The sequence below is a fragment of the Salmo salar genome, chromosome 18 (genome assembly GCF_965601325.2).
Source record: "Salmo salar chromosome 18, fSalSal1, whole genome shotgun sequence".
In the NCBI taxonomy this organism is placed as follows: domain Eukaryota; kingdom Metazoa; phylum Chordata; class Actinopteri; order Salmoniformes; family Salmonidae; genus Salmo; species Salmo salar.
Window position 1 is genome coordinate 62,747,427 of NC_138308.1, and position 26,086 is coordinate 62,773,512.

General features: G+C 45.5%; 1 protein-coding gene across 1 annotated transcript in view; it reads right to left on the reverse strand.

The window, feature by feature from the left end:
• Positions 1-1,121: 1,121 nt before the first annotated feature.
• Positions 1,122-26,086, reverse strand: part of LOC106577463 (ectonucleoside triphosphate diphosphohydrolase 1) — a 40,193-nt gene continuing 15,228 nt past the window's right edge. The window contains exons 2-10 of the mRNA XM_045701251.2: positions 20,713-20,837; positions 16,966-17,083; positions 16,199-16,349; positions 13,422-13,581; positions 12,049-12,252; positions 11,504-11,761; positions 10,604-10,711; positions 9,196-9,333; positions 1,122-1,451 (exon numbers count right to left, since the gene is read on the reverse strand). Coding sequence (XP_045557207.1) covers positions 1,239-1,451; positions 9,196-9,333; positions 10,604-10,711; positions 11,504-11,761; positions 12,049-12,252; positions 13,422-13,581; positions 16,199-16,349; positions 16,966-17,083; positions 20,713-20,837 — 1,475 coding nt within the window. The 3' untranslated portion in view covers positions 1,122-1,238. The remainder of the gene's footprint in view (positions 1,452-9,195; positions 9,334-10,603; positions 10,712-11,503; positions 11,762-12,048; positions 12,253-13,421; positions 13,582-16,198; positions 16,350-16,965; positions 17,084-20,712; positions 20,838-26,086) is intronic.

The window sequence follows — 26,086 nt, forward strand, 5'->3', positions numbered from 1 at the left end:
GATTGCGCAAAAGCCATGACAGGGAGACATAGTGGAGTGGTAACGCACAGTTGCTCCCAACGCCACTTGGGTTCACTGCAGCATCCACCGAGAGGCTCTTGCTGCCAAGGGAATGCCTGACAGCTTGAAAGACGTTTTGGACACTACAGTGAAAATGGTTAACTTTGTTAAAGCAAGGCCCCTGAACTCTCATGTATTTTCTGCACTATGCAATGATATGGGCAGCGACCATGTAACGCTTTTACAGAAGTACGCTGGTTATCAAGGGGCAAAGTATTGACATGTTTTTTTAAATTGAGAGAAACCTGTTATGAACCTGTTTATATAGTCAATACAAACCTGTTATAAACCTGTTCATATAGTCAATACAAACCTGTTATAAACCTGTTCATATAGTCAATACAAACCTGTCCATATAGTCAATACAAACCTGTTATAAACCTGTTCATATAGTCAATACAAACCTGTTATAAACCTGTTCATATAGTCAATACAACCTGTTATAAACCTGTTCATGAAGTAAATACAAACCTGTTAATATAGTCAATACAATCCTGTTATTAACCTGTTATACACCTTTTATAAACCTGTTAATATAGTCAATACAATCCTGCTATAAACCTGTTATACACCTGTTATTAACCTGTTCATATAGTCGCTATAAACCTGTTATACACCTGTTATTAACCTGTTATACACCTGTTATTAACCTGTTATACACCTTTTATAAACCTGTTATACACCTTTTATAAACCTGTTATACACCTGTTATTAACCTGCTCATATAGTCAATACAGTCCTGCTATAAACCTGTTATACACCTGTTATTAACCTGTTCATATAGTCAATATAAACCTGTTATACACCTGTTATTAACCTGTTCATATCGTCAATCCGTCATTTTTACATCATTTGAATATGTCAGGTGAGTATTTCATTTGAACATTCTTTCAGAGGGACAGTAAATGACAGCCAGTAAGGTCAGTTTGTTTTATACATCTGAACTTTACTGGAGAATAACAAGCATGACAACATGAGATACATTTGATAAACATGTTCACGCCACACACACACACACACACACACACACACACACACACACACACACACACACACACACACACACACACACACACACACACACACACACACACACACACACACACACACACACACACACACACACACACACACACACACACACACACACACACGTGTCCATATGGTGTCCAGTGTGTCTATATCATCTGTGTCTGGGAGTCGCAGCGCGGCCACAGGAATCGGAGACAGAGGAAGAGGAGGAAGAGGAGGAAGAGGAAGAGAGAGATGAAGAAGAGGAGGGTGACGTAGCCAGCGTGAGGAAGAGGAGGAGTGTCTGGAGCCTCGGCTGGAATCATATTGGTCAGATTCAGCATGTAGCCCAACGTCCAGCCTGCATCACTACCTGAAATCTATACACACACACACACACACACACACACAGTCAGTGTTGAAGACATATTTCAGAAAGGTCAGGATATAGAATCTAAACGATTGGTATTTTTGGTATTTTATTAGGATCCCCATTAGGTGTTGCAAAAGCAGCAGCTACTCTTCCTGGGGTCCACACAGAACATGAACTACATGGACAGAACTATATCTATTTAAAAAAGGTACACACAGCCTACACATCCACACAGCCATACATCCACAAAGCCTACACATCAATACATCCCCACAGCCTACACATCAATACATGAACACAGCCTACACATCCACACAGCCTACACATCGATACATCCACATAGCCTACACATCAATACGTCCACACAGCCTACAAATCAATACATCCACACAGCCTACACATCCACACAGCCTACACATCAATACATACACACAGCCTACACATCAATACATACACACAGCCTACACATCCACACAGCCTACACATCAATACCTCCACACAGCCTGCACATCAATACATCCACACAGCCTACACATCCATACATCCACACAGCCTACACATCCATACATCCACACAGCCTACACATCCACACAGCCTACACATCCATACATCCACACATCCACACAGCCTACACATCCACACATCCACACAGCCTACACATCCACACATCCACACATTCACACAGCCTACACATCCACACAGCCTACACATCCACACAGCCTACACATCAATACATCCACACATCAATACATACACACAGCCTACACCTCCACACAGCCTACACATCAATACATCCACACATCCATACATCCACACAGCCTACACAGCCTACACATCCATACATCCACACAGCCTACACATCCATACATCCACACAGCCTACACATCCACACATCCACACAGCCTACACATCCACACAGCCTACACATCCACACAGCCTACACATCAATACATCCACACAGCCTACACATCCATACATCCACACAGCCTACACATCCACACAGCCTACACATCAATACATCCACACAGCCTACACATCCATACATCCACACAGCCTACACATCCATACATCCACACAGCCTACACATCAATACATCCACACAGCCTACACATCAATACATCCACACAGCCTACACATCAATACATACACACAGCCTACACATCCACACAGCCATACATCCACACAGCCTACACATCCACACAGTCTACACATCAATACATCCACACAGCCTACACATCCACACATCCACACAGCCTACACATCCACACATCCACACAGCCTACACATCCACACAGCCTACACATCCACACAGCCTACACATCAATACATCCACACAGCCTACACATCCATACATCCACACAGCCTGCACATCCACACAGCCTACACATCAATACATCCACACAGCCTACACATCCATACATCCACACAGCCTACACATCCATACATCCACACAGCCTACACATCAATACATCCACACAGCCTACACATCAATACATCCACACAGCCTACACATCAATACATACACACAGCCTACACATCCACACAGCCATACATCCACACAGCCTACACATCCACACAGCCTACACATCAATACATCCACACAGCCTACACATCCATACATCCACACAGCCTACACATCCACACAACCTACACATCAATACATCCACACAGCCTACACATCAATACATCCACACAGCCTACACATCAATACATCCACACAGCCTACACATCCACACAACCTACACTTCCATACATCCACACAGACTACACATCAATACACCCACACAGCCTACACATTAATACATCCACACAGCCTACACATCGATACATCCACACAGCCTACACATCCACACAGCCTACACATCCACACAGCCTACACATCCACACAGCCTACACATCAATACATCCACACAGCCTACACATCCACACAGCCTACACATCTATACAGCCACACACAGCCTACACAATATGAGATGCAATTATGGCTCTATATATTACTGTATGCTTTATGGAATTTGTTCTGGATTAGAGGACTGTGAAAAGACCTCTGGTGGGGTAAGTGTGTGTGTCAGAGCTGTGTGTAAGCTGACTATGCAAACAATTTGGGATTTTCAACACATTAATGTTTCTCATAAAAAGAAGTGTTGCAGTCAGTCTCTCCTCAACTCTTAGCCAAGAGAGACTGGCATGCCTAGTATTAATATCAGCCCTCTGATTACAATGAAGAGCAAGACATGCCTTTGTTCTGGACCAGCTGCAGCTTAACTAGGTGTTTCTTTACAGCACTTGAACATATGACGGGACAATAATCAAGATAAGACAAAACTAGAGCCTGCAGGACCTGCTTTTTGGAGTGTGGTGTCAAAAAAATCAGAGCATCTCTTTTTTACTGACAGACCTCTCCCCATCTTTACAACCGTTGAATCCTTTGACCATGATCGTTTACAATCTAAGGTAACGCCAAGAAATGTAGCCTCCTCAACTTGTTCAACAGCCACACCATTCATTACCAGATTCAGGATATATGCTGAACAATCATATAAATGAAACATGCAACAATTTCCAAGATTTTATTGAGTTACAGTTCATATAATTAATAAAATTCATTGGGCCCTAATCTATGGATTTCACATGCCTGGGAGTACAGATATGCATCTGTTGGTCAAAGATACCTTAATAAAAGGCAGGGAAGAGGATCAGAAAACCAGTCAGTATCTGGTGTGACCACCATTTGCCTCATACAGCGCGACACATCTCCTTCACATAGAGTTGATCAGGCTGTTGATTGTGGCCTGGGGAATGTTGTCCCACTCCTCTTCAATGGCTGGGCGAAGATGCTGTATATTTGTCGGTAACTGGAACACGCTGTCGTACACGTCGATCCAGAGCATGCCAAACATGCTCAATCGGTGACATGTCTGGTGAGTATGCAGGCCTTGGAAGAACTGGGACATTTTCAGCTTCCAGGAACTGTGTACAGATCCTTGCGACATGAGGCGGTGCATTATCATGCTGAAACATGAGGCGGTGCATTATCATGCTGAAACATGAGACGGTGCATTATCATGCTGAAACATGAGGCGGTGCATTATCATGCTGAAACATGAGACGGTGCATTATCATGCTGAAACATGAGGCGGTGCATTATCATGCTGAAACATGAGGTGATGGCGGCGTGTTCCAATGGGCCTCAGGATGTCGTTACGGTATCTCTCCGCATTCAAATTGACATCGATAAAATGCAATTGTGTTGATTGTCTGTAGCTTATGCCTGCCTGCCCACACCATAACTCCACCACCACCATGTGGCACTCTGTTCACAACGTTGACATCAGCAAACCGCTCGCCCACATGATGCCATACATGTGGTCTGCGGTTGTGAGGCCGGACGTACTGCCAAATCCTCGAAAACGACATTGAAGGCAGCTTATGTTAGAGAAATGAACATTCAATTCTCTGGCAACAACTCTGGTGGACATTCCTGCAAACGCATGCCAATTTCTCCCTCAAAACTGGAGACATCTGTGGCCTTGTGTTGTGAGACAAAACTGCATATTTTAGATTGGTCTTTTATTCTCCCCAGCACCTTTCACCTTTATTTAACCAGGTCGGCCAGTTGAGAACAAGTTCAACTGCGACCTGGCCAAGAATAAAGCAAAGCAGTGCGACACAAACAACACAGAGTTACACATGGGATAAACAAACGTACAGTCAATAACACAATAGAAAAATCTATATACAGTGTCTGCAAATGTAGTATGATTAGGGAGGTAAGGCAATAAATAGGCCATAGTGGCAAAATAATTACAATGTAGCAATTAAACCCTGGAGTGATAGATGAGCAGAAGATGAGTGTGCAAGTAGAGATACTGGGGTGCAAAGGAGCAAGATAAATAAATAACAATATGGGGATGAGGTAGTTGGGTGGGCTATTTACAGATGGGCTGTGTACAGATGCAATGATCGGTAAGCTGCTCTGACATCTGATGCTTAAAGTTAGTGAGGGAGATATAAGACTCCAGCTTCAGTGATTTTTGCAATTCGTTCCAGTCATTGGCAGCAGAGAACTGGAAGGAAAGGCGGCCAAAGGAACAGTTGGCTTTGGGGATGACCAGTGAGATATACCTGCTGGAGCGCGTGCTACGGGTGGGTGTTGTTATGGTGATCAGTGAGCTGAGATAAGGCAGGGCTTTACCTAGCAAAGACTTATAGATGAACTGGAGCCAGTGGGTCTGGCGACAAATATGTAGCGAGGGCCAGCTGACGAGAGCATACAGGTCGCAGTGGTGGGTGGTATATGGGGCTTTGGTGACAAAACGGATGGCACTGTGATAGCAAACTGGATGCAGTCTGAGTAGAGTCTTGGATGCTATTTTGGAAATGACATCGCCGCAGTTGAGGATCGGCAGGATAGTCCGTTTTACGAGGGTATGTTTGGCAGCATGAGTGAAGGATGCTTTGTTGCAAAATAGGAAGCCGATTCTAGATTTAATTTTGGATTGGAGATGCTTATTGTGAGTCTGGAAGGAGAGTTTACAGTCTATCCAGACACCTAGGTATCTGTAGTTGTCCACATATTCTAAGTCAGAACCGTCCAGAGTAGTGATGCTGGACGGGCTAGCAGGTGCGGGCAGCGATCGGTTGAAGAGCATGCATTTAGTTTTACTTGTAATGATCATGCTGTTTAATCAGCTTCTTGATATGCCACACCTGTCAGATGGATGGATTATCTTGGCAATGGAGAAATGCTCACTAACAGGGATGTAAACAATTTTGTGCACAAAATGTCAGCTGATGAAACATGGGACCAACACTACATGTTGTGTTTATATTGTTGTTTAGAATCTAAAGGATCTTCAGAAGGAAGTAGGAAAACTGATACATAAACAGGAATTGCAACTGCACCGCATTTGATCGCATAGCACAGAGGGTGGTGAGCACGGTCCAGTACATCACTGGGGCTCCCTGCCATCCACTACCTCTACAGAAGGTGGTGAGTACGGCCCAGTACATCACTGGGGCTCCCTGCCATCCAGTACCTCTACAGAGGGTGGTGAGTACGGCCCAGTACATCACTGGGGCTCCCTGCCATCCACTACCTCTACAGAAGGTGGTGAGTACGGCCCAGTACATCACTGGGGCTCCCTGCCATCCAGTACCTCTACAGAGGGTGGTGAGTACGGCCCAGTACATCACTGGGGCTCCCTGCCATCCAGGACCTCTACAGAGGGTGGTGAGTACGGCCCAGTACATCACTGGGGCTCCCTGCCATCCAGGACCTCTACAGAGGGTGGTGAGTACGGCCCAGTACATCACTGGGGCTCCCTGCCATCCAGGACCTCTATATCAGGCGGTGTCAAAAGAAGGCCTGGAAAATTGTTAGACTCCAGCCACCCAAGCCATTGACTGTTCTCTCTGCTTCCGGAGCATCAAGTCTCACACTAACAGTCCTCTATCTAGCTGTTCAGGAGCCTATCTCCTATCCCCAAACCATTAGACTGATAACCAGATAACAGAATGGATACAGGACTATCTCCTATCTGTCATCACTGTATTTATTTTTTCACTGACTATGAACCAGGGGCGGAAATCCCGGGGGGGTCGGGGGGGACACGACCCCCCCATCCTGGGAAAAATATGATTTGTCCCCCCCAATATATCACTGAAACATAACTATGTAATTTAAATAATATTAATAATACGCAATGAAAGCAATTGTGCTGATTATAGACACTTAATAGCGCGTTTTTAAGTTTCAAAAGATTGCGACCCCCCCACCCTTTGCCTCACAATGGTTTGATCCACTGCCAGTTCCTTAGTTGGCAAGGTAACAGAGGGGTCGTATCTACTGTCTGAAAGGCACTCAACGAACGTAACTGACGTGATGTTAATCCAGTCAATCGTGCACACACACTAGCTGAATATGCAGAGCTAGCGCGCAAATATTAACTATTAAGCTAGCTAGTACCTATTCCATTTATGTGGCCTCGTCAAAGATGGAATCTTTGCTATCGTCAATTTATTCCAAGATCATCATGCAGATGATGTAAGTTAGTGCTTCAAAGTCCCTGTGATAAGGTTAGCGATAAACTGAAGTCCAAACTGAACAGAACTACACTCTCTTCTACCATTGTCTTAAATATATTTAATGGTCTCGTTGCAAAAGCTAAATTGTCGCAAGGGAACTTTTATTTATTTATTTTATTTAACCCGGGTAGCAAAGATTATAGCAAACACCACTGAAACGGAATTGGTGCTCGCTAGCTTTGCAAATTCAGCTATTGTTGGAAGCCAGCCAATATGAAACAAACTATTAAAATTACAAAAGGTTGCAGCATATGTTGTGTAAATGGTGAACTCATACAGCTGTCAACTCTTGTCATTTTAATCCGTTTCACATTTGCTCGCTACCTTTTAGATGGAAGCCCAAATAGAATGATAAAAGATAAGATGATAGAAGCCCATCTCCTACTGTAAATAACTTACACACATTGTGTGTGTGTGTAGCCAGCCTGCCAGCCAGCCAGGTAGAAAAATGGCAGAAAAATAAAAGACGGACATCAGAGTATTTTTCAGTACACCAAAACGCAAAGTAAGAACCTTAGTAGCCTAATATCTCAAAGACTAGTTGATAAAATGTTCATAAGAAAGAAATGAAATTCTAATGGAAATGTTTCACAATGATGTCATTGGGCAGAACAGGCAACAGATGGCACACAGACAGCAGAGTTGGGGACAGATATGCAGGGACAGGGAGTCTCAGGTAAGTTTGTTGAGTCTTTGTTTGGCAACATTATGAAAGGTTCTCAATTTTTCTGACTTGTAAAATAGGAACATAATTGGAAAATGCCATGGATACCCCCACTCTCAACTTAAACTGGTGACTGAACTAAGATTTGTTAAAGGCAATGGTATTGCTGTTGTGATTAGTTGTGTAGTTCTGGGTACCGGTAGTTAGGAGTATGGCAAACACCTTATTTCTTTGGTTCCTCAATATACATTTACCATATTACAATGTAGGCTATGTGTTACAGCACTACTTTTGATGTCCCCCTCAGGAATTGCTCTTGAGAAAATGTCATGTAATTGTCCCCTCCAAAGTTGACATCAGATTTTCGCCCCTGCTATGAACACTCACTGGACTCCTTGCCACACACACACACACACACACACACACACACACACACACACACACACACACACACACACACACACACACACACACACACACACACACACACACACACACACACACACACACACACACACACACACACACACACTTCATTCACACTCCACTGTTGATCATATATCCTGATGTCAAGTTACCTGGTCCCTATACATACTGTATCTCCTGACCCTGTATATAGTCCCCTGGTCCCTATACATACTGTATCTACTGACCCTGTATATAGTCCCCTGGTCCCTATACATACTGTATCTGCTGACCCTGTATATAGTCTGCTTTCTTTATCATGTTCTTCCTATTTCTGTGTTTTGTTGTACCTTAGTCTATTGTGTGGTACTGGACTGATATTATTACTTGTTGGTAAAACAGAAAAAAGCCATTTCACTGTGCTTGTGCACTTGACAATAAAACTGTGAAACTTGAAGGCTGATAGCATGACATAAATGCATATTTAACTACTAACAACACACCAACTCTTAACAGTCGTGTGTGTGTGTGTGTGTGTGTGTGTGTGTGTGTGTGTGTGTGTGTGTGTGTGTGTGTGTGTGTGTGTGTGTCTGACCTTCTTGATGAACATGATGTCTGTCCATGTGTCTGAGGTGAAGTTGTATCCATCAGTCAGTAGAGACAGGATGTAGCTCCCAGAGAAACAGTACTCTGCCAGATACTTCTCCTTCACATCAGGGTGCTGCTGCTGGATCTGCACACGCACATTACACACCGAGGGCAGTGAGGACTGTGACTGGGAGAAACTGCATGTGTGCTTATGTGTGTCTGTGTATTTATTAATTAAGGATCCCCATTAGTTCCTGCCAAGGCAGCAGCTACTCTTCCTGGGGTTTATTATGGATCCCCATTAGTTCCTGTCAAGGCAGCAGCTACTCTTCCTGGGGTTTATTATGGATCCCCATTAGTTCCTGTCAAGGCAGCAGCTACTCTTCCTGGGGTTTATTATGGATCCCCATTAGTTCCTTTCAAGGCAGCAGCTACTCTTCCTGGGGTTTATTATGGATCCCCATTAGTTCCTGCCAAGGCAGCAGCTACTCTTCCTGGGGTTTATTATGGATCCCCATTAGTTCCTGCCAAGGCGCCAGCTACTCTTCCTGGGGTTTATTATGGACCCCCGTTTAGTTCCTGTCAAGGCAGCAGCTACTCTTCCTGGGGTTTATTATGGATCCCCATTAGTTCCTGCCAAGGCAGCAGCTACTCTTCCTGGGGTTTATTACGGATCCCCATTAGTTCCTGCCAAGGCAGCAGCTACTCTTCCTGGGGTTTACTATGGATCTCCGTTAGTTCCTGCCAAGGAAGCAGCTACTCTTCCTGCGGTTTATTATGGATCCCCGTTAGTTCCTGCCAAGGCAGCAGCTACTCTTCCTGGGGTTTATTATGGATCCCCATTAGTTCCTGCCAAGGCAACAGCTACTCTTCCTGGGGTCCAGCAACAATACCAGCAGTTATATACAATTTAAAATATTACATAACATTACATTTCATAACATTTTTTCAACACATTAAGTGTGTTCCCTCAGGCCACTACTCTACTACCCCATATCTACAACACACTGTGTTCCCTCAGGCCCCTACTCTACTACCACATATCTACAACACACTGTGTTCCCTCAGGCCACTACCCTACAACCACATATCTACAACACACTGTGTTCCCTCAGGCCACTACTCTACTACCACATATCTACAACACACTGTGTTCCCTCAGGCCACTACTCTACTACCCCATATCTACAACACACTGTGTTCCCTCAGGCCACTACTCTACTACCACATATCTACAACACACTGTGTTCCCTCAGGCCACTACTCTACTACCACATATCTACAACACAAACCCATGTGTCTGTAGAGTGCGTGTCTTATCGTGTGTAAGCGTGTGTGTGTGTGTGTGTATATATATATATATATATATATATATATATATATATATATATATATATATATATATACACACACACCTGGGTCCAGGGTGTAGAACAGTAGAGCGCCAGCTTCTCCCTGCTGCTTTCCAGAGAGCCTGATGTCAAGTTCAGAAAGTTCATCACAAAGTAGAATGCTGAGAATGCCTGAGAGAGAGGAGAGAGAGACGAGAGAGACGAGAGAGGAGAGAGAGACGAGAGAGACGAGAGAGGAGAGAGAGGAGAGATGAGAGAGGAGAGAGGAGAGAGGAGAGATGAGAGAGGAGAGATGAGAGAAGAGAAGAGAAGAGAGAGGGAGAGAGAGAGGAGAGAGAGGAGAGAGGAGAGAGATGAGAGAGAGAAGAGGAGAGAAGAGAAGAGAGAGAGGAGAGAGACGAGAGAAGAGAGAGAGGAGAGAGACGAGAGAGACGAGAGACGAGAGACGAGAGAGAGAGACGAGAGAGATGAGAGAGAGAGGAGAGAGAGAGAGAGAGGAGGAGAGAGAAGAGAGACAGAGAGCGAGAGACAGAAAGAAGAGACAGAGAGAGACAGAAAGAAGAGACAGAGAGACAGAGAGGGAGAGGGAAGAGACAGACCGAGAGAGACAGAAAGAGACAGCTAAATTAAAAAGACAGATGATTCTGAGCATTTTCTCACAACTTGTCTTTCTCATTACTAAGACGTTTTCTGCATTCAATCCCAGAAGGGGTTACCAGGGGTTTACAAGACCCTGTTGAAGGTGCCCTTTGAAGAACCCTTTTGGGTTCCAGGTATAACTCTTTTGGTTCCATGTAGAACCTTTTTGGGTTCCACGAAGAACCCTTTCCACAGAGTGTTCTACATGGAACCCAAAAGGGTTCTACCTGAAACCAAAAAGGGTTATCCTATAGGGACAGCCGAAGAACCCTTTTGGAACCCTTTTTTCTAAGAATGTAGGGTTAGGGTAAAAGTTAAGCTCACCCCAAACGGCCCCTGTAGTGGTGGCTGGTAGACCCTGTTGAAAGAACAGCGACTGAAGCTGCAGCTACTGAAGTTGAAGATTCTTCTGACTACTTCCTGGCACAATGATGCGTTTCCTGCTCCTATGTGAGTGAAACTGTCCCTGGAGACGAGGGGTTTCCCAGCCATGACGCAGGGGCTGGAGTACACGCTAAAGTAGCTTCGATCAACACTATAACCTGGGTGGAAACACGGGTCCAGCACTGAGCTGTCCCCAGACTGACAGACACACAGACACACACAGAGTTATGAGCCAGGGAAACACGGGTCCAGCACTGAGCTGTCCCCAGACTGACAGACACACAGACACACACAGAGTTATGAGCCAGGGAAACACGGGTCCAGCACTGAGCTGTCCCCAGACTGACAGACAAACACAGAGTTATGAGCCAGGGAAACACGGGTCCAGCACTGAGCTGTCCCCAGACTGACAGACACACAGACACACACAGAGTTATGGGATCAAAGGTAAGACATCAGGAATAGAGGTCAAGGGTCAAGATTACCTGAGTCTGCTGAGCAAGCGCCAGTTTGAGCGCCTGGTCTTTCCCGTAGCACAGGAAGCTGTGTGTGTAGAGGAAGTAGTCATTTCCATACAGACGGAAGGTCACAGCGTTCTCCGCCGATTCCTCCGCCACATCCTGATTGGCTACAAAGCTGATCTGAGTGGAGGCTCCGCCCAGGTCAAGAGCTCCGGTGGTCCCTGAGCCCTGCAGCACACACACACACACACACACGTTTCAGTATATCACTCAGCAGTAGCGGTGTGTGGGTAAAATCACAGGGGAACCCAGAACAAAATGCCATATTCCAACCTGTGTTGTGGTAATTGGCATTGTTTGCTCTGTAACCGGTTAGTTCACATGCCTTGTGGCCGTGTTATACAGGCCTAAAGGCCCAGACAACGAGACGACACAATGGCAGAATAAATTTACACCACAACTTTGTTTCATCACAAAACCGGAGAGCAACATCTGTCCGCTGAAGTCCTCAAAGCAGAATGCAGGAAACAGACAGTTACATGACCTCCAGCAGGGGTCAAGCAAGTTCATGTTCCCACATTTTCAGACCACTAGACCACTAAACAACTATTGATTTAGATCCAAGGAAAGTTACTGCAAGTCGCAAAGAAAACAGGAGCTCCACTATTCCAGCACCATGTCAACACCAGGAGCTGCCTCCACTATTCCAGCACCATTTCAACACCAGGAGCTGCCTCCACTATTCCAGCACCACTTCAACACCAGGAGTTGCCTCCACTATTCCAGCACCACTTCAACACCAGGAGCTGCCTCCACTATTCCAGCACCACTTCAACACCAGGAGCTGCCTCCACTATTCCAGCACCACTTCAACACCAGGAGCTGCCTCCACTATTCCAGCACCACTTCAACACCAGGAGCTGCCTCCACTATTCCAGCACCACTTCAACACCAGGAGCTGCCTCCACTATTCCAGCACCACGTCAACACCAGGAGCTGCCTCCACTATTCCAGCACCATGTCAACATGGGATAATTTATACTGTTCCATCTTCCATCCCTGGTATGGGATAATGGGATAATTTAGAGTACTGTTCCATCTTCCATCCCTGGTATGGGATAATGGGATAATTTAGAGTACTGTTCCATCTTCCATCCCTGGTATGGGATAATGGGATAATTTATACTGTTCCATCTTCCATCCCTGGTATGGGATAATGGGATAATTTAGAGTACTGTTCCATCTTCCATCCCTGGTATGGGATAATGGGATAATTTATACTGTTCCATCTTCCATCCCTGGATTGAGGTACGCTTTCCAGCCATATCCCGCATTTGTCACCGGGGTGCAAACATTATGGATAAGCAGTGTTTCAACATGAAAGAGAAGGTTCTCACCTGTTTCAGTTGGTCACTCAGGTAGTTAACAGTGACCCAGCCGAAGGCTCCCTCCTCCTGGCCTGTGATGATGCGAGCGCCCTGATAGGAGAACGGAGAGGACTGCAACACCTCCTCTACCGACCACAGCACCTGATCAGACAAACTCTGGTTCTCCATCCTAAACACGCACGCACGCACGCGCGCACACACACACACACACGCACACACACGCGCACACGCACACACACACACACACACACACACACACACACACACATACACACATACCCTTTTTTGGTTAGTCCAGTGTTTTCATAATAACTTCCTGGTTAGTCCTATGTTTTCATTTTTACTTCCTGGTTAGTGTACAACGTTTTCATAATAATGTCCTAGTTAGTGTCCAGTGCTTCCATAATAACTTCCTGATTAGTGTCTAGTATTTTGATATCAACTTTCTACTTGGTGTCCAATGTTTTAATATTAATATCCAAGTTAGTGTCCAGTGATTTTAACTAACTTTCTAGTTAGTGTCCAGGTTTTTCATTTGAACTTCTTGGTTAGTGTCTAATGTTTTCATAAAAACGTTCTGGTTAGTGTCCAGTGTTTTTATAATTACTGCCTGGTTAGCTTATTAACTTTCTAGTTAGTGTCCAGTGTTTTCATATTAACTTCCTGGTTAGTGTCCAGTAACTTTCTAGTTGGTGTCCAGTGTTTTCCTAATAACTTCCTGGTTAGTGACCAAAGTTTTCATACTAACTTCCTGGTTAGTGTCTATTCTTTTCATAATAACTTCCTAGTTATTAATCAGTGTTTTCATATTAACTTCCTGGTTAGTGTCCAGTGTGTTCACATGAACTTCCTGGGTAGTGTCCAGTGTTTTATAAAAACCTCCTAGTTATTGTCCAGTGTTTTTATATTAACTTTCTGGTTATTGTCCAGTAACGTCCTTATTGTCGTCCAGTGTTTTCATGTTAACTTCCTGGTTAGTGTCTAGTGTTTTTGTAAAAACTTCCTAGTTATTGTCAAGTGTTGTCAAATTAACTTCCTCATTACTGTCCAGCGTTTTCAGAAATTCCTGGTTAGTGTCTAATGCTGCCAATGACTGGAACGAACTGCAAAAATCACTGAAGCTGGAGACTCATATCTCCCTCACTAACTTTAAGCACCAGCTGTCAGAGCAGCTCACAGATCACAGCACCTGTACATAGCCCATCTGTAAATAGCCCATCCGACTACCTCATCCCCATACTGTATTTATTTATTTATCTTGCTCCTTTGCACCCCAGTATCTCTACTTGCACATTCATCTTCTACACATCTACCATTCCAGTGTTTAATTGCTATATTGTAATTACTTCTCCACCATGGCCTATTTATTGCCTTAACTTACCTCATTTGCACTCACTGTATATAGACTTTTTCTACTGTATTATTAACTGTATGTTTGTTTATTCCACGTGTAACTCTGTTGTTGTTTGTGTCGCACTGCTTTGCTTCATCTTGGCCAGGTCGCAGTTGTAATTGAGAACTTGTTCTCAACTAGCCTACCTGGTTAAATAAAGGTGAAATAAAATATAAATAAAATAAAAATTGGGCATGTGGACCCCAGGATGAGTAGCTGCTGCTTTTGCAACAGCTAATGTGGATCCTAATGAAATACCCAATAACACTGATAGGCTGCAGAGCCGTCTGTTTAGCTTGCTGCAGAGCTGTCTGTTTAGCTTGCTGCTACCTAATAACACTGATAGGCTGCAGAGCCGTCTGTTTAGCTGGCTGCTACCTAATAACACTGATAGGCTGCAGAGCCGTCTGTTTAGCTGGCTGCAGAGCCGTCTGCTTAGCTGGCTGCAGAGCCGTCTGTTTAGCTTGCTGCTACCTAATAACACTGATAGGCTGCAGAGCCGTCTGTTTAGCTGGCTGCAGAGCCGTCTGTTTAGCTTGCTGCTACCTAACAACACTGATAGGCTGCAGAGCCGTCTGTTTAGCAGTCAGTAGTTTCAGCTCCGTTGGGTAGTAGTGGGTAATGTTTATCCAGTCAGTAGTTTCAGCTCCGTTGGGTAGTAGTGGGTAATGTTTATCCAGTCAGTAGTTTCAGCACCGTTGGGTAGTAGTGGGTAATGTTTATCCAGTCAGTAGTTTCAGCTCCGTTGGGTAGTAGTGGGTAATGTTTATCCAGTCAGTATTTTCAGCTCCGTTGGGTAGTAGTGGGTAATGTTTATCCAGTCAGTAGTTTCAGCTCCGTTGGTTAGTAGTGGGTAATGTTTATCCAGTCAGTAGTTTCAGCTCCGTTGGGTAGTAGTGGGTAATGCCTGGCCAGTCAGTAGTTTCAGCTCTTCTCCTAAACACCGTGATCAGTGGATCATTTGAAGATCAGCGTCACTGAAGTTGGTGGTTCGTTCCTACTCATTTCTGATCTGTCGTCACTAGTTACCAGAGCCACAAAGTCAGAAACCGCGCCTACCTCTATAATTTATCTTCTTAAAATATGATGTTTAAACCTAATTTTAACCATAACCATACTGCTAACTTTATGCCTAACCCTAACCTTAAATTAAGACCAAAAAGCTCATTTGAGTTTTCACACATTTTTACAATATAGCCAATTTTGACTTTGTGACTGTACTATCTGGTGGAAATCTTTCAGATCTGAGACGAGAGAAATTGTCCGCCAGATTTGGTGTTTTGTTAAGGGCTCGGAGTGGTCACGCCCCCAAGAAGGCTCAGCCAATCATCCGACGGATTATACTTCCTGCTATCCTACGAAACAACATTTTGTGTCCAGGGGTCAGGCGTACCTGAGCAGCCTCATTCCGGCGGTGGCACCCAGGTAGAGGGGCGTCTCGTGGTGCCTGCTTATGGGGATGAGGCGCTCTGCTTCCTTCATACAGCTCTTCAGAGACGCCCCTGCCTGCCCTGGAAACACAGAGTAGCTGGAGATACCAGCACCTGGACACGAAACACACACACACACACACACACACACACACACACACACACACACACACACACACACACACACACACACACACACACACACACACACACACACGAAACACACATTTTAACTAGATAACAAATCATATTTTAGTGGTCACATACACATGGTTAGCAGATGTTAATGCGAGTGTAGCGAAATGCTTGTGCTTCTAGTTCTGACAGTGCAGCAATATCTAACAAGTAATCTAACAATTTCACAACAACTACCTTGTACACACAAGTGTAAAGGGATGAATAAGAATATGTACATATAAATATATGGATGAGCGATGGCCATGTGCCATAGGCAATATGCAGTAGATGGTATAGAATACAGTATATACATATGAGATGAGTAATGTAGGATATGTAGACATAATTAAAGTGCCGTTATTTAAAGTAACTAGTGATACCTTTAAATCAATTTATTAAATGTATTAAAGTGGCCAGAGATTTGAGTCTGTATGTTGGCAGCAGCCATTCTGCTAGTGATGGCTGTTTAACAGTCTGATGGCCTTGGGATAGAAGCTGTTTTTCAGTCTCTCGGTCCCCGCTTGCTAGGTTTTTATAGTGTGTATGTGTCTACCTTTGACTTTGCAGGCGTGTGTCTGCTGCACTCTTCCAGTGTCATTATCCTTCTCTGCCGGCCACTCGTAGATATACACTGCTGTATGTGAGGAGCCAGCATCCAGGACGATCCCATACTGAGAGATGGAGAGAGAGACATTTTCAACCTCTCTGACCCAGTCTGTAATACCTACATGTTTCAAGCAAACCACCCTAGTCCTTGTACCTAAGAATGGAACCTGTCTAAATGACTACCAACCCGTAGCACACATCTTCAGCCATGACAAGTGTATTTATTCTGGATCCCCATCCGCTGATTGAGAAAGAAAAGGAGAGCCACTAGGAGCTCAGATGAAATAATTTAATAACTGAATAACCAACGTTTGTTCATCAGGGTATAATGACAAACACTGCGGGTCACTAGTTTATAAAGTGGCAAAGAACACACACAGGTGTCTGTAATCATGGCCGGGTGTGGCCTGATATCATTGGTTCATTCTCAGACATAAGAATAACATACAAAAACATAAATTGATAGCATACGATCATAGATACAATTTGGCTACATAGGCCTACAAAATATTTACAAAGAATAGCAAAATCACAATAATCACAAAAATGGCTTCAGTTAAAAGTCTACGTTGAGACCGAAGGGAGCAAGGTCCTTTAAATGAAAGATCCAGGCAGCCTCTCGTTTTAACAATAAATTGTCGAGGTCACTCCCTCTCCTAGGGAGGGTGACATGTTCGATGCCGATATAACATAGGGTTGAAATCTAGTGGTTTGCTTCCAAAAAGTGGACTGCAACTGGGGTAGTCTGGAGTGGCATGGTAGCCTAGTAGTTAGAGCGTTGGGCCAGTAACCGAAAGTTTGCAAGTTGAAATCCCCGAGCTGACAAGGTACAAATCTGTCATTCTGCCCCTGAACAAGGCAGTTAACCCACTGTTCCTAAGCTGTCATTGTAAATAAGAATTTGTTCTTAACTGACTTGCCAAGTTAAATAAAGTTGTGTTTTTGCACCTAATGGTGCTACGATGCTCCAAGATTCGTACTTTTAATTTGTGCTTTGTTTTACCCACATAATATTTAGGACAAGGACAAGTTATAAGATAAGTATCTGCCTTAGTGGAGCACGTAATAACACCTGTGATTGGGATCTGTTTCCCTGTTTGGGGTAGTTTGAAGGATCTACATTTGTAAGTGCCATTGCATTGAGTACAGCCATTACACTAGTAGTTTACATCCAGTAGAGGCATAAATAGACGTTGTTCAGGGATATCTTGGGGTGGTAAATCAGAGTGTACCAATTGATCTGAGATTTCCGCCCCGTGAGAATACGACCAAGGGAGGGTCCGAAAACACATTACCAATACTGTCATCGGATCTTAGAATGTGCCAATGTTTGCGATCGATTCCTTTCCCAAGTCTTTTTAGTTTCCTGAGGGGGAATAGGCTTTGTCGTGCCCTCTTCATGACTGTCTTGGTGTGTTTGGACCATGATAGTTTGTTGTTGATGTGGACACCAAGGAACTTGAAGCTCTCAACCTGCTCCACTACAGCCCCGTCGATGAGAATGGGGGCGTACTCGGTCCTCCTTTTCCTGTAGTCCACAATCATCTCCTTAGTCTTGTTCACGTTGAGGGATAGGTTGTTACCCGGCCAGGTCTCTGACCTCCTCCCTATAGGCTGTCTCGTCGTTGTCGGTGATCAGGCTGTTGTGTCATCTGCAAACTTAATGATTGTGTTGGAGTCGTGCCTGGCCATGCAGTCGTGGGTGAACAGGGAGTACAGGAGGGGACTGAGCACACACCCCTGGGGAGCTCCAGCGTTGAGGATCAGCGTGGCAGATGTGTTGTTACCTACCCTCACCATCTGGTGGCGGCCCATCAGGAAGTCCAGGATCCACCCCCTTAGAGGGTCCAGGATCCAGTGTTTAGTCCCAGGGTCCTTAGCTTAGTGATGAGCTTTGAGGGCACTATGGTGTTGAACGCTGAGCTGTAGTCAATGAATAGCATTCTCACATAAGTGTTCCTTTTGTCCAGGTGGGAAAGGGCAGTGTGGAGTGCAATAGAGATTGCATCATCTGTGGATCTGTTTGGGCGGTATGCAAATTGGAGTGGGTCTAGGGTTTCTGGGTTAATGGTGTTGATGCAAGCCATTACCAACCTTTCAAAGCACTTCACTTACTGGTCAGGACGTGACAGGAACAGGACATCCTGGATTGGGCTGACGCACTGAAGGCCTGGTGCGTGGTGCTGGCTTTGGAGATGCCAGACTGGATACACGCACCTCAGGGCTAGTGCGAGGAGCGGGAACAGGATACACTGGGCAGTGAAGGTGCACTGGCGGTCTCGAGCGCAGTACTGGCACCACCCTTACTGGCTGGATGCCCGCTTCCGCCTGGCAAATGCGGGACGCTGGCACCGCGCACACCGGCCTGTGAATGCTCGGCCTCGACGCCGTGCGCATCACCCCATAGCACGGGGCCTGAACAGTAACATGCTGCCTCCGGTAAGCACGGGGAGTTGGCTTGGGGCTTAACCCTGGCCCAGACAAACTACCCGTGTGCCCCCCCCCCAAAAAAAAATATTGGGGCTGCCTCTCAGGCTTCCATGCCAATCATGTTCCAATATAACAGTCCCGGTCCTCTCCAGCCTTTTTCCATGGTCCCTCTCCGGCTAGGATCTCCTCCCAGGTCCACAACTCCCGATAGCTTTTCTCCAGCTCCTTATCCCGCTGCTTGGTCTGTTGGTGGTGGGAAGTTCTGTAACGACCGTCATATGAAGTAGACCAAGGCGCAGCAGGTTGAGTGCTCATTTTAACGTTTTATTTTAATAAACTAGAACACTTAACTTCTCTAGGGTAGTGGGACGAAATTGTCCCACGCTATTCAACAGCCAGTGAAAGAATCAGAGCGCCAGATTTAAACCACAAAATGTCATAATTCAAAGTTCTAAAACATAGGACTATTTTACACCATTTTATAGATACACTTCTCCTGAATCGAACCACGTTGTCCGATTTCCAAAAGGCTTTACAGCGAAAGCAAAACATTAGATTATGTTAGGAGAGTACATCGACACAATAGCCACACCGCCATTTTCCGACCAACCACATGCATCACAAATAACCAAAACACAGCTAAATGAAGCACTAACCTTTGACAATCTTCATCAGATGACACTCCTAGGACATCATGTTACACAATACATGCATTCTTTTGTTCGATAAATTTCATATTTATATATAAAAACAGCATTTTACATCGGCGCGTGATGTTCCGAATTTTTTTCCCCTCAAATGCTTCCGGTGAATCTGCGCTACAATTTACAAAATTACTATTCGAAAACATTGGTAAAATATAATATTGTCATTCATAGAATTATAGATTAAGGAATACCCGGGATAGGATAAAGTAATCCTTCTAACCCCCCCACCCTCCCCCCAAAAAGATATAGATGTACTATTGTAAAGTGGTTGTTCCACTGGATATCATAAGGTGAATGCACCAATTTGTAAGTCGCTCTGTATAAGAGCGTCTGCTAAATGACGTAAATGTAAATGTAACTGGATTTTGTTGGAGAGGCTTCCATTAAAGAACACCCTCTGTGTTCTGTTAGACAGGTAACTCTTTAATGCATAATGCATAATATAGTGCATAATATAGTCTACAATATTATGGATTTTTCCATCGCAGCCACAGAATCTGAAAAAGCTATCGCAAACATTTATTGTACCTCGTTGCCCTAACAACCACATATGGTACCTTGTACTTCTGTAGGAGAGGCTTGTTCTGCAATACTGCTGTTGTCACCAGGGCAACTATCGCTGTGATACCAAGCACAGGGATGATGATCACTGCCTTATGCCAAGCGTTATTTCCTTTCGTCTCTGTGGAAGAGGGAGAGGAGGAGAGATGGGGAGGAGAGAGGGAAGAGAAGAGAGGAGGGAGAGAGAGGGAGGGAGGGAGGGAGAGAGAGAGGGAGAGGAGGAGAGATGGGGAGAGAGGGAGGAGAGAGGGAAGAGAAGAGAGGAGGGAGAGAGAGAGGGAAGGAGAGAGGGAGAGAGAGGGAGGAGAGAGGGAAGAGAGGAGGGAGAGGGAGAGGGAGGGCGAGAGGTAGGAAGAGAGAGGGGAAGTTGGAGAGAGTTAGCATTTTCCAACCAGCTGCTGATGATGTCACATCTGTATTATTGATGACAGGAGGGTTATGAGTGTTATTGTTGATACTGTTGTTGTTGCTGTTGTTGTTGTGTAACTAGGGACTAGTTCTAAATGTGTTGAGGTAGAGAGGGTGAAGGGTGGGGAAGAGAGGGAGGAGGGTAGGGGAAGAGAGGGAGGAGGGTAGGGGAAGAGAGGGAGGAGGGTATGGGAAGAGAGGGAGAGAGGGATAGAGGAGGGTGGGGGAAGAGAGGGAGGATGGTGGGGAAGAGAGGGAGGAGGGTGGGGGAAGAGAGGGAGAGAGGGATAGAGGAGGGTAGGGGAAGAGAGGGGAAGAGAGGGAGGAGGGTGGGGGAAGAGAGGGAGAGAGGGATAGAGGAGGGTAGGGGAAGAGAGGGAGGAGGGTGGGGGAAGAGAGGGAGAGAGGGATAGAGGAGGGTAGGGGGAGAGAGGGAGAGAGGGAGGAGGGTAGGGGAAGAGAGGGAGGAGGGTAGGGGAAGAGAGGGAGAGAGGGATAGAGGAGGGTGGGGGAAGGGAGGGAGGAGGGTGGGGGAAGAGTGGGAGGAGGGTAGGGGGAGAGAGGGAGGAGGGATACAGGAGGGTGGGGGAAGAAAGGGAGAGAGGGAGGAGGGTAGGGGGAGAGAGGAGGGTGGGGGAAGAGAGGAAGGAGGTTAGGGGGAGAGAGGGAGAGAGGAAGGTGGGGGAAGAGAGGAAGGAGGGTAGAGGGAGAGAGGGATAGAGGAGGGTAGGGGAAGAGGGGGAGAGAAGGAAGAGGGTGGGAGGAGAGAGGGAGAGAGGGATAGAGGAGGGTAGGGGAAGAGGGGGAGAGAAGGAAGAGGGTGGGAGGAGAGAGGGAGAGAGGGATAGAGGGATACAGGAGGGTAGGGGAAGAGAGGGAGAGGGAGAGAGGGAGAGAGGGAGAGAGGGATAGAGGAGGGTAGGGGGAGCGGGGGGGAGAAGGAGAGGGGGATAGAGGGAGGAGGGTGGGAGGAGAGAGGGAGAGAGGGATAGAGGAGGGTAGGGGAAGAGGGGGAGAGAAGGAAGAGGGTGGGAGGAGAGAGGGAGAGAGGGATAGAGGCAGGAGGGTGGGGGAGAGAGGGTGGGGGAGAGAGGGAGGAGGATAGGGGGAGAGAGGGTGGGAGGAGAGAGGGTGGGGGAGAGAGGGAGGAGGATAGGGGGAGAGAGGGTGGGAGGAGAGAGGGAGAGAGGGATAGAGGAGGAGGGTGGGAGGAGAGAGGGATAGAGAAGGAGGGTGGGAGGAGAGAGGGAGTGAGAAGGAGGGTGGGAGGAGAGAGGGATAGAGGCAGGAGGGTGGGGGAAGAGAGGGATAGAGGCAGGAGGGTGGGGGGAGAGAGGGATAGAGGCAGGAGGGTGGGGGGAGAGAGGGATAGAGGAGGGTAGGGGGAGAGAGGGATAGAGGGATAGAGGAGGGTAGGGGAGAGAGGGAGAGAGGAGGGTAGGGGAGAGAGGGAGAGAGGGATAGAGGAGGATAGGGGGAGAGAGGGAGGAGGGTGGGGGAAGACATGAGACAGGAGAGATTGACATGCATATTATTAATGTTTGCTCTCTGTGTGCATCCAAGGGCCAGCCGTGCTGCTCTGATCTGAGCCAATTATAATTTTCCCAAGTCCCTCTTTGTGGCACCTGACCACACGATTGAACAGTATTCCAGGTGAGACAAAACTAGGGCCTCTAGGACCTGCCTTGTTGATAAGGTAGAGTAGCGCTTTATTATGGACAGACTTCTCCCAATCTTAGCTACTGCTGCACCATCGAGAGCATCCTGACTGATTGCATCACTGCCTGGTATGGCAACTGCTCAGTCTCTGACCGCAAGGCACTACAGAGGGTAGTGCGTACGGCCCAGTACATCACTGGGGCTAAGCTGCCTGCCATCCAGGACCTCTACACCAGGTGGTGTCAGAGGAAGGCCCTAAAAATTGTCACTGACTCCAGCCACCCTAGTCATAGACTGTTCTCTCTGCTACCGCATGGCAAGTGGTACCGGAGTGCCAAGTCTAGGTCCAAAAGGCTTCTTAACAGCTTCTACCCCCAAGCCACAAGAGTCCTGAACATCTAATCAAATGGCTACCCAGACTATTTGCTTCTTTTTTTGAGTAGCGGAGAGAAAATCGTACTCTTTGATGATTGGCTGTTGTGTCTTGTGATGACGTCATGTGTTGGGCTCATTCATTAAGCTGTGCTAAAGTGTGTTCATACTGTGGTAATGGTTCACTGTTACGTGCTTTTACAATGGATAGAATGGAAATTCTTAAAACATTGTAATGATCTAGAAGTGCTAAATTGGGTGCACTTACTAAAAATATAAATGAAATCACAGTTTATGGTTGATGATAGAAATGTGGAATTGGTTTACCAGCCGAGGAGGCAGAAAAGGATCAGGTTTATTACCAGCCGAGGAGGCAGAAAAGGATCAGGTTTATTACCAGCCGAGGAGGCAGAAAAGGATCAGGTTTATTACCAGCCGAGGAGGCAGAAAAGGATCAGGTTTATTACCAGCCGAGGAGGCAGAAAAGGATCAGGTCGAATGGTTTGGCCCAAACACAGCAACACTGGACTATTTTGCATCCATAGTGGACACATGGATGGAAGAAGCACATCAATGCTCAGATGTTAACAAAACTGATGCGGAGGTCCAGCCAAGGGACAGTATCGCAAATATCTAATCAAAATGTGGAAATGAATCACAACACAGCAGGCGCTCAGGACAATCCACTACATCTTATATCAGGCTGAATTTGGAGACTGAAAAGGCAGCCTTATTGGTTGAAGTTGAAACATTGAAAAGGAAACAACTATTGGAGAAACAAGAGCCTCAACTCAAATCATAAATGGAAGAATTAGAGCTTGAAGCTGAAATATGGTCTAAAAGTGCTAAGCTGGATGTATCCCTTTGTTCAGCACGTCTGTGCATACCACACAGGGCCAGGGTCAAAGTAGTATGTTGCAAGAAAGTGCTACCACCACATACAGCTCTGTTCATCGTACGTCAACTAACACACAGGCGGAGCCTGTTGTAAGACCAAAAGATAAGCAGCTGCAACATCCAACTAGAAGAGGAAGGCCTATCAACCCAGATCAGGGTGGAGCCGACAACATGGGCACTGTTGTCAACATTCTGCTACACCAAAATGCTTTCACTGAAATGCTGGTAAAGCAGCAACGGTTGTCCTCATTACCATCTTAGTGTACCTGTGTTTACAGCAAAGACAGGCTGTACTTTTTGGAGCAATTCACCAGAGATCTAGTCTGAAGTTGCCAAGATATGGAGGCTAACAGAGGTTATGCAGAGACTTCTGGAAAAAAACACTTTGGAGATGACTATAGAATCACCACAGCTGAGCGCCCATGGACGACGTAGGAAGTGTCACGTTAGAGCAGAGATCCTTTGTAAAAGATAGAGATGGCAAAGAAGTTCCAGAAATGGTCAGACAGGCCACTTCCTGTAAAGGAATCTCTCAGGTTTTGACCTGCCATTTGAGTTCTGTTATACTCACAGACACCATTCAAACAGTTTTAGAAACTTTAGGGTGTTTTCTATCCATATATAATAAGTATATGCATATTCTAGTTACTGGGTAGGATTAGTAACCAGATTAAATCGGGTACGTTTTTTATCCAGCCGTGAAAATACTGCCCCCTAGCCATAAGAGGTTAAAGAGGTGTCTGAATGAATACCCCATCCACTTCTGTGAGCTGAGTTTTTCCATCTAGAACGTTATATAGGGATTCACTGTGGAGATATGAAAGGAGAGAACAGCACTCCATCTACAGTGGACTGATAGGACATATGTCAGTGCAGCAGGTCAAAATTATACGATTACAAGAAAGGGGCTCTGGGATTGTTTACTTTAGGAGGGTTTGTTTGTTTGTTTTTACCCTACGTTTTACCATACACAACCCACCTCTTGTGAATATTTGTTAGTGGTGTTAATACTGTTTGATTTATTTTGTGGGGTATTTTTATTTTTATTTTAGTGGGTTTTTCACGGGTTAGTAGGGATGCACCTTAACCTGTTAGGGCTAGGGGGCAGTATTGACACGGCTGGATAAAAAACATACCCAATTTAATCTGGTTACCACTCCTACCCAGTAACTAGAATATGCATATACTTATTACATATGGATAGAAAACACCCTAAATTTTCTAAAACTGTTTGAATGGTGTCTGTGAGTATAACAGAACTCAAATGGCAGGTCAAAACCTGAGAGATTCCTTTACAGGAAGTGGCCTGTCTGACCATTTCTTGAACTTCTTTTCCATCTCTATCATTTACTAAGGATCTCTGCTCTAACGTGACACTTCCCACGTCGTCCATAGGCGCTCAGAGCCCGGGAAAAAACAGAATGTCGTCATTCCAGCCCCAGGCTGAAACACATTATCGCCTTTCTCAAGTGGCCGATCAAGGGACACTGGGCTTAGGCGCATGACCCGACCGCCCCCGCCTTTGGGATTTTTTCCTCTGTTTGCCGAAAAGGAGATTCCCTGTCGGAATATTATCGCTTTTCTACGAGAAAAATGTCGTAAAAATTGATTTTAAACAGCGGTTGACATGCTTCGAAGTACGGTAATGGAATATTTAGAATTTTATTGTCACGAATTGCACCATGCGCGCGACACTTCTTTACTATTTCGGATAGTGTCTGGAACGCATGAACAAAACGCCGCTATTCGGATATAACGATGGATTATTTTGGACCAAACCAACATTTGTTATTGAAGTAGCAGTCCTGGGTGTGCATTCTGACGAAGACAACAAAAGGTAATCAAACTTTTATAATAGTAAATATGATTATGGTGAGTGCTAAACTTGCCGGGTGTCTAAATAGCGAGCCCGTGATGCCTGGGCTATGTACTTAGAATATTGCAAAATGTGCTTTCACCAAAAAGCTATTTTAAAATCTGACATATCGAGTGCATAGAGGAGGTCTGTATCTTTAATTCTTAAAATAATTGTTA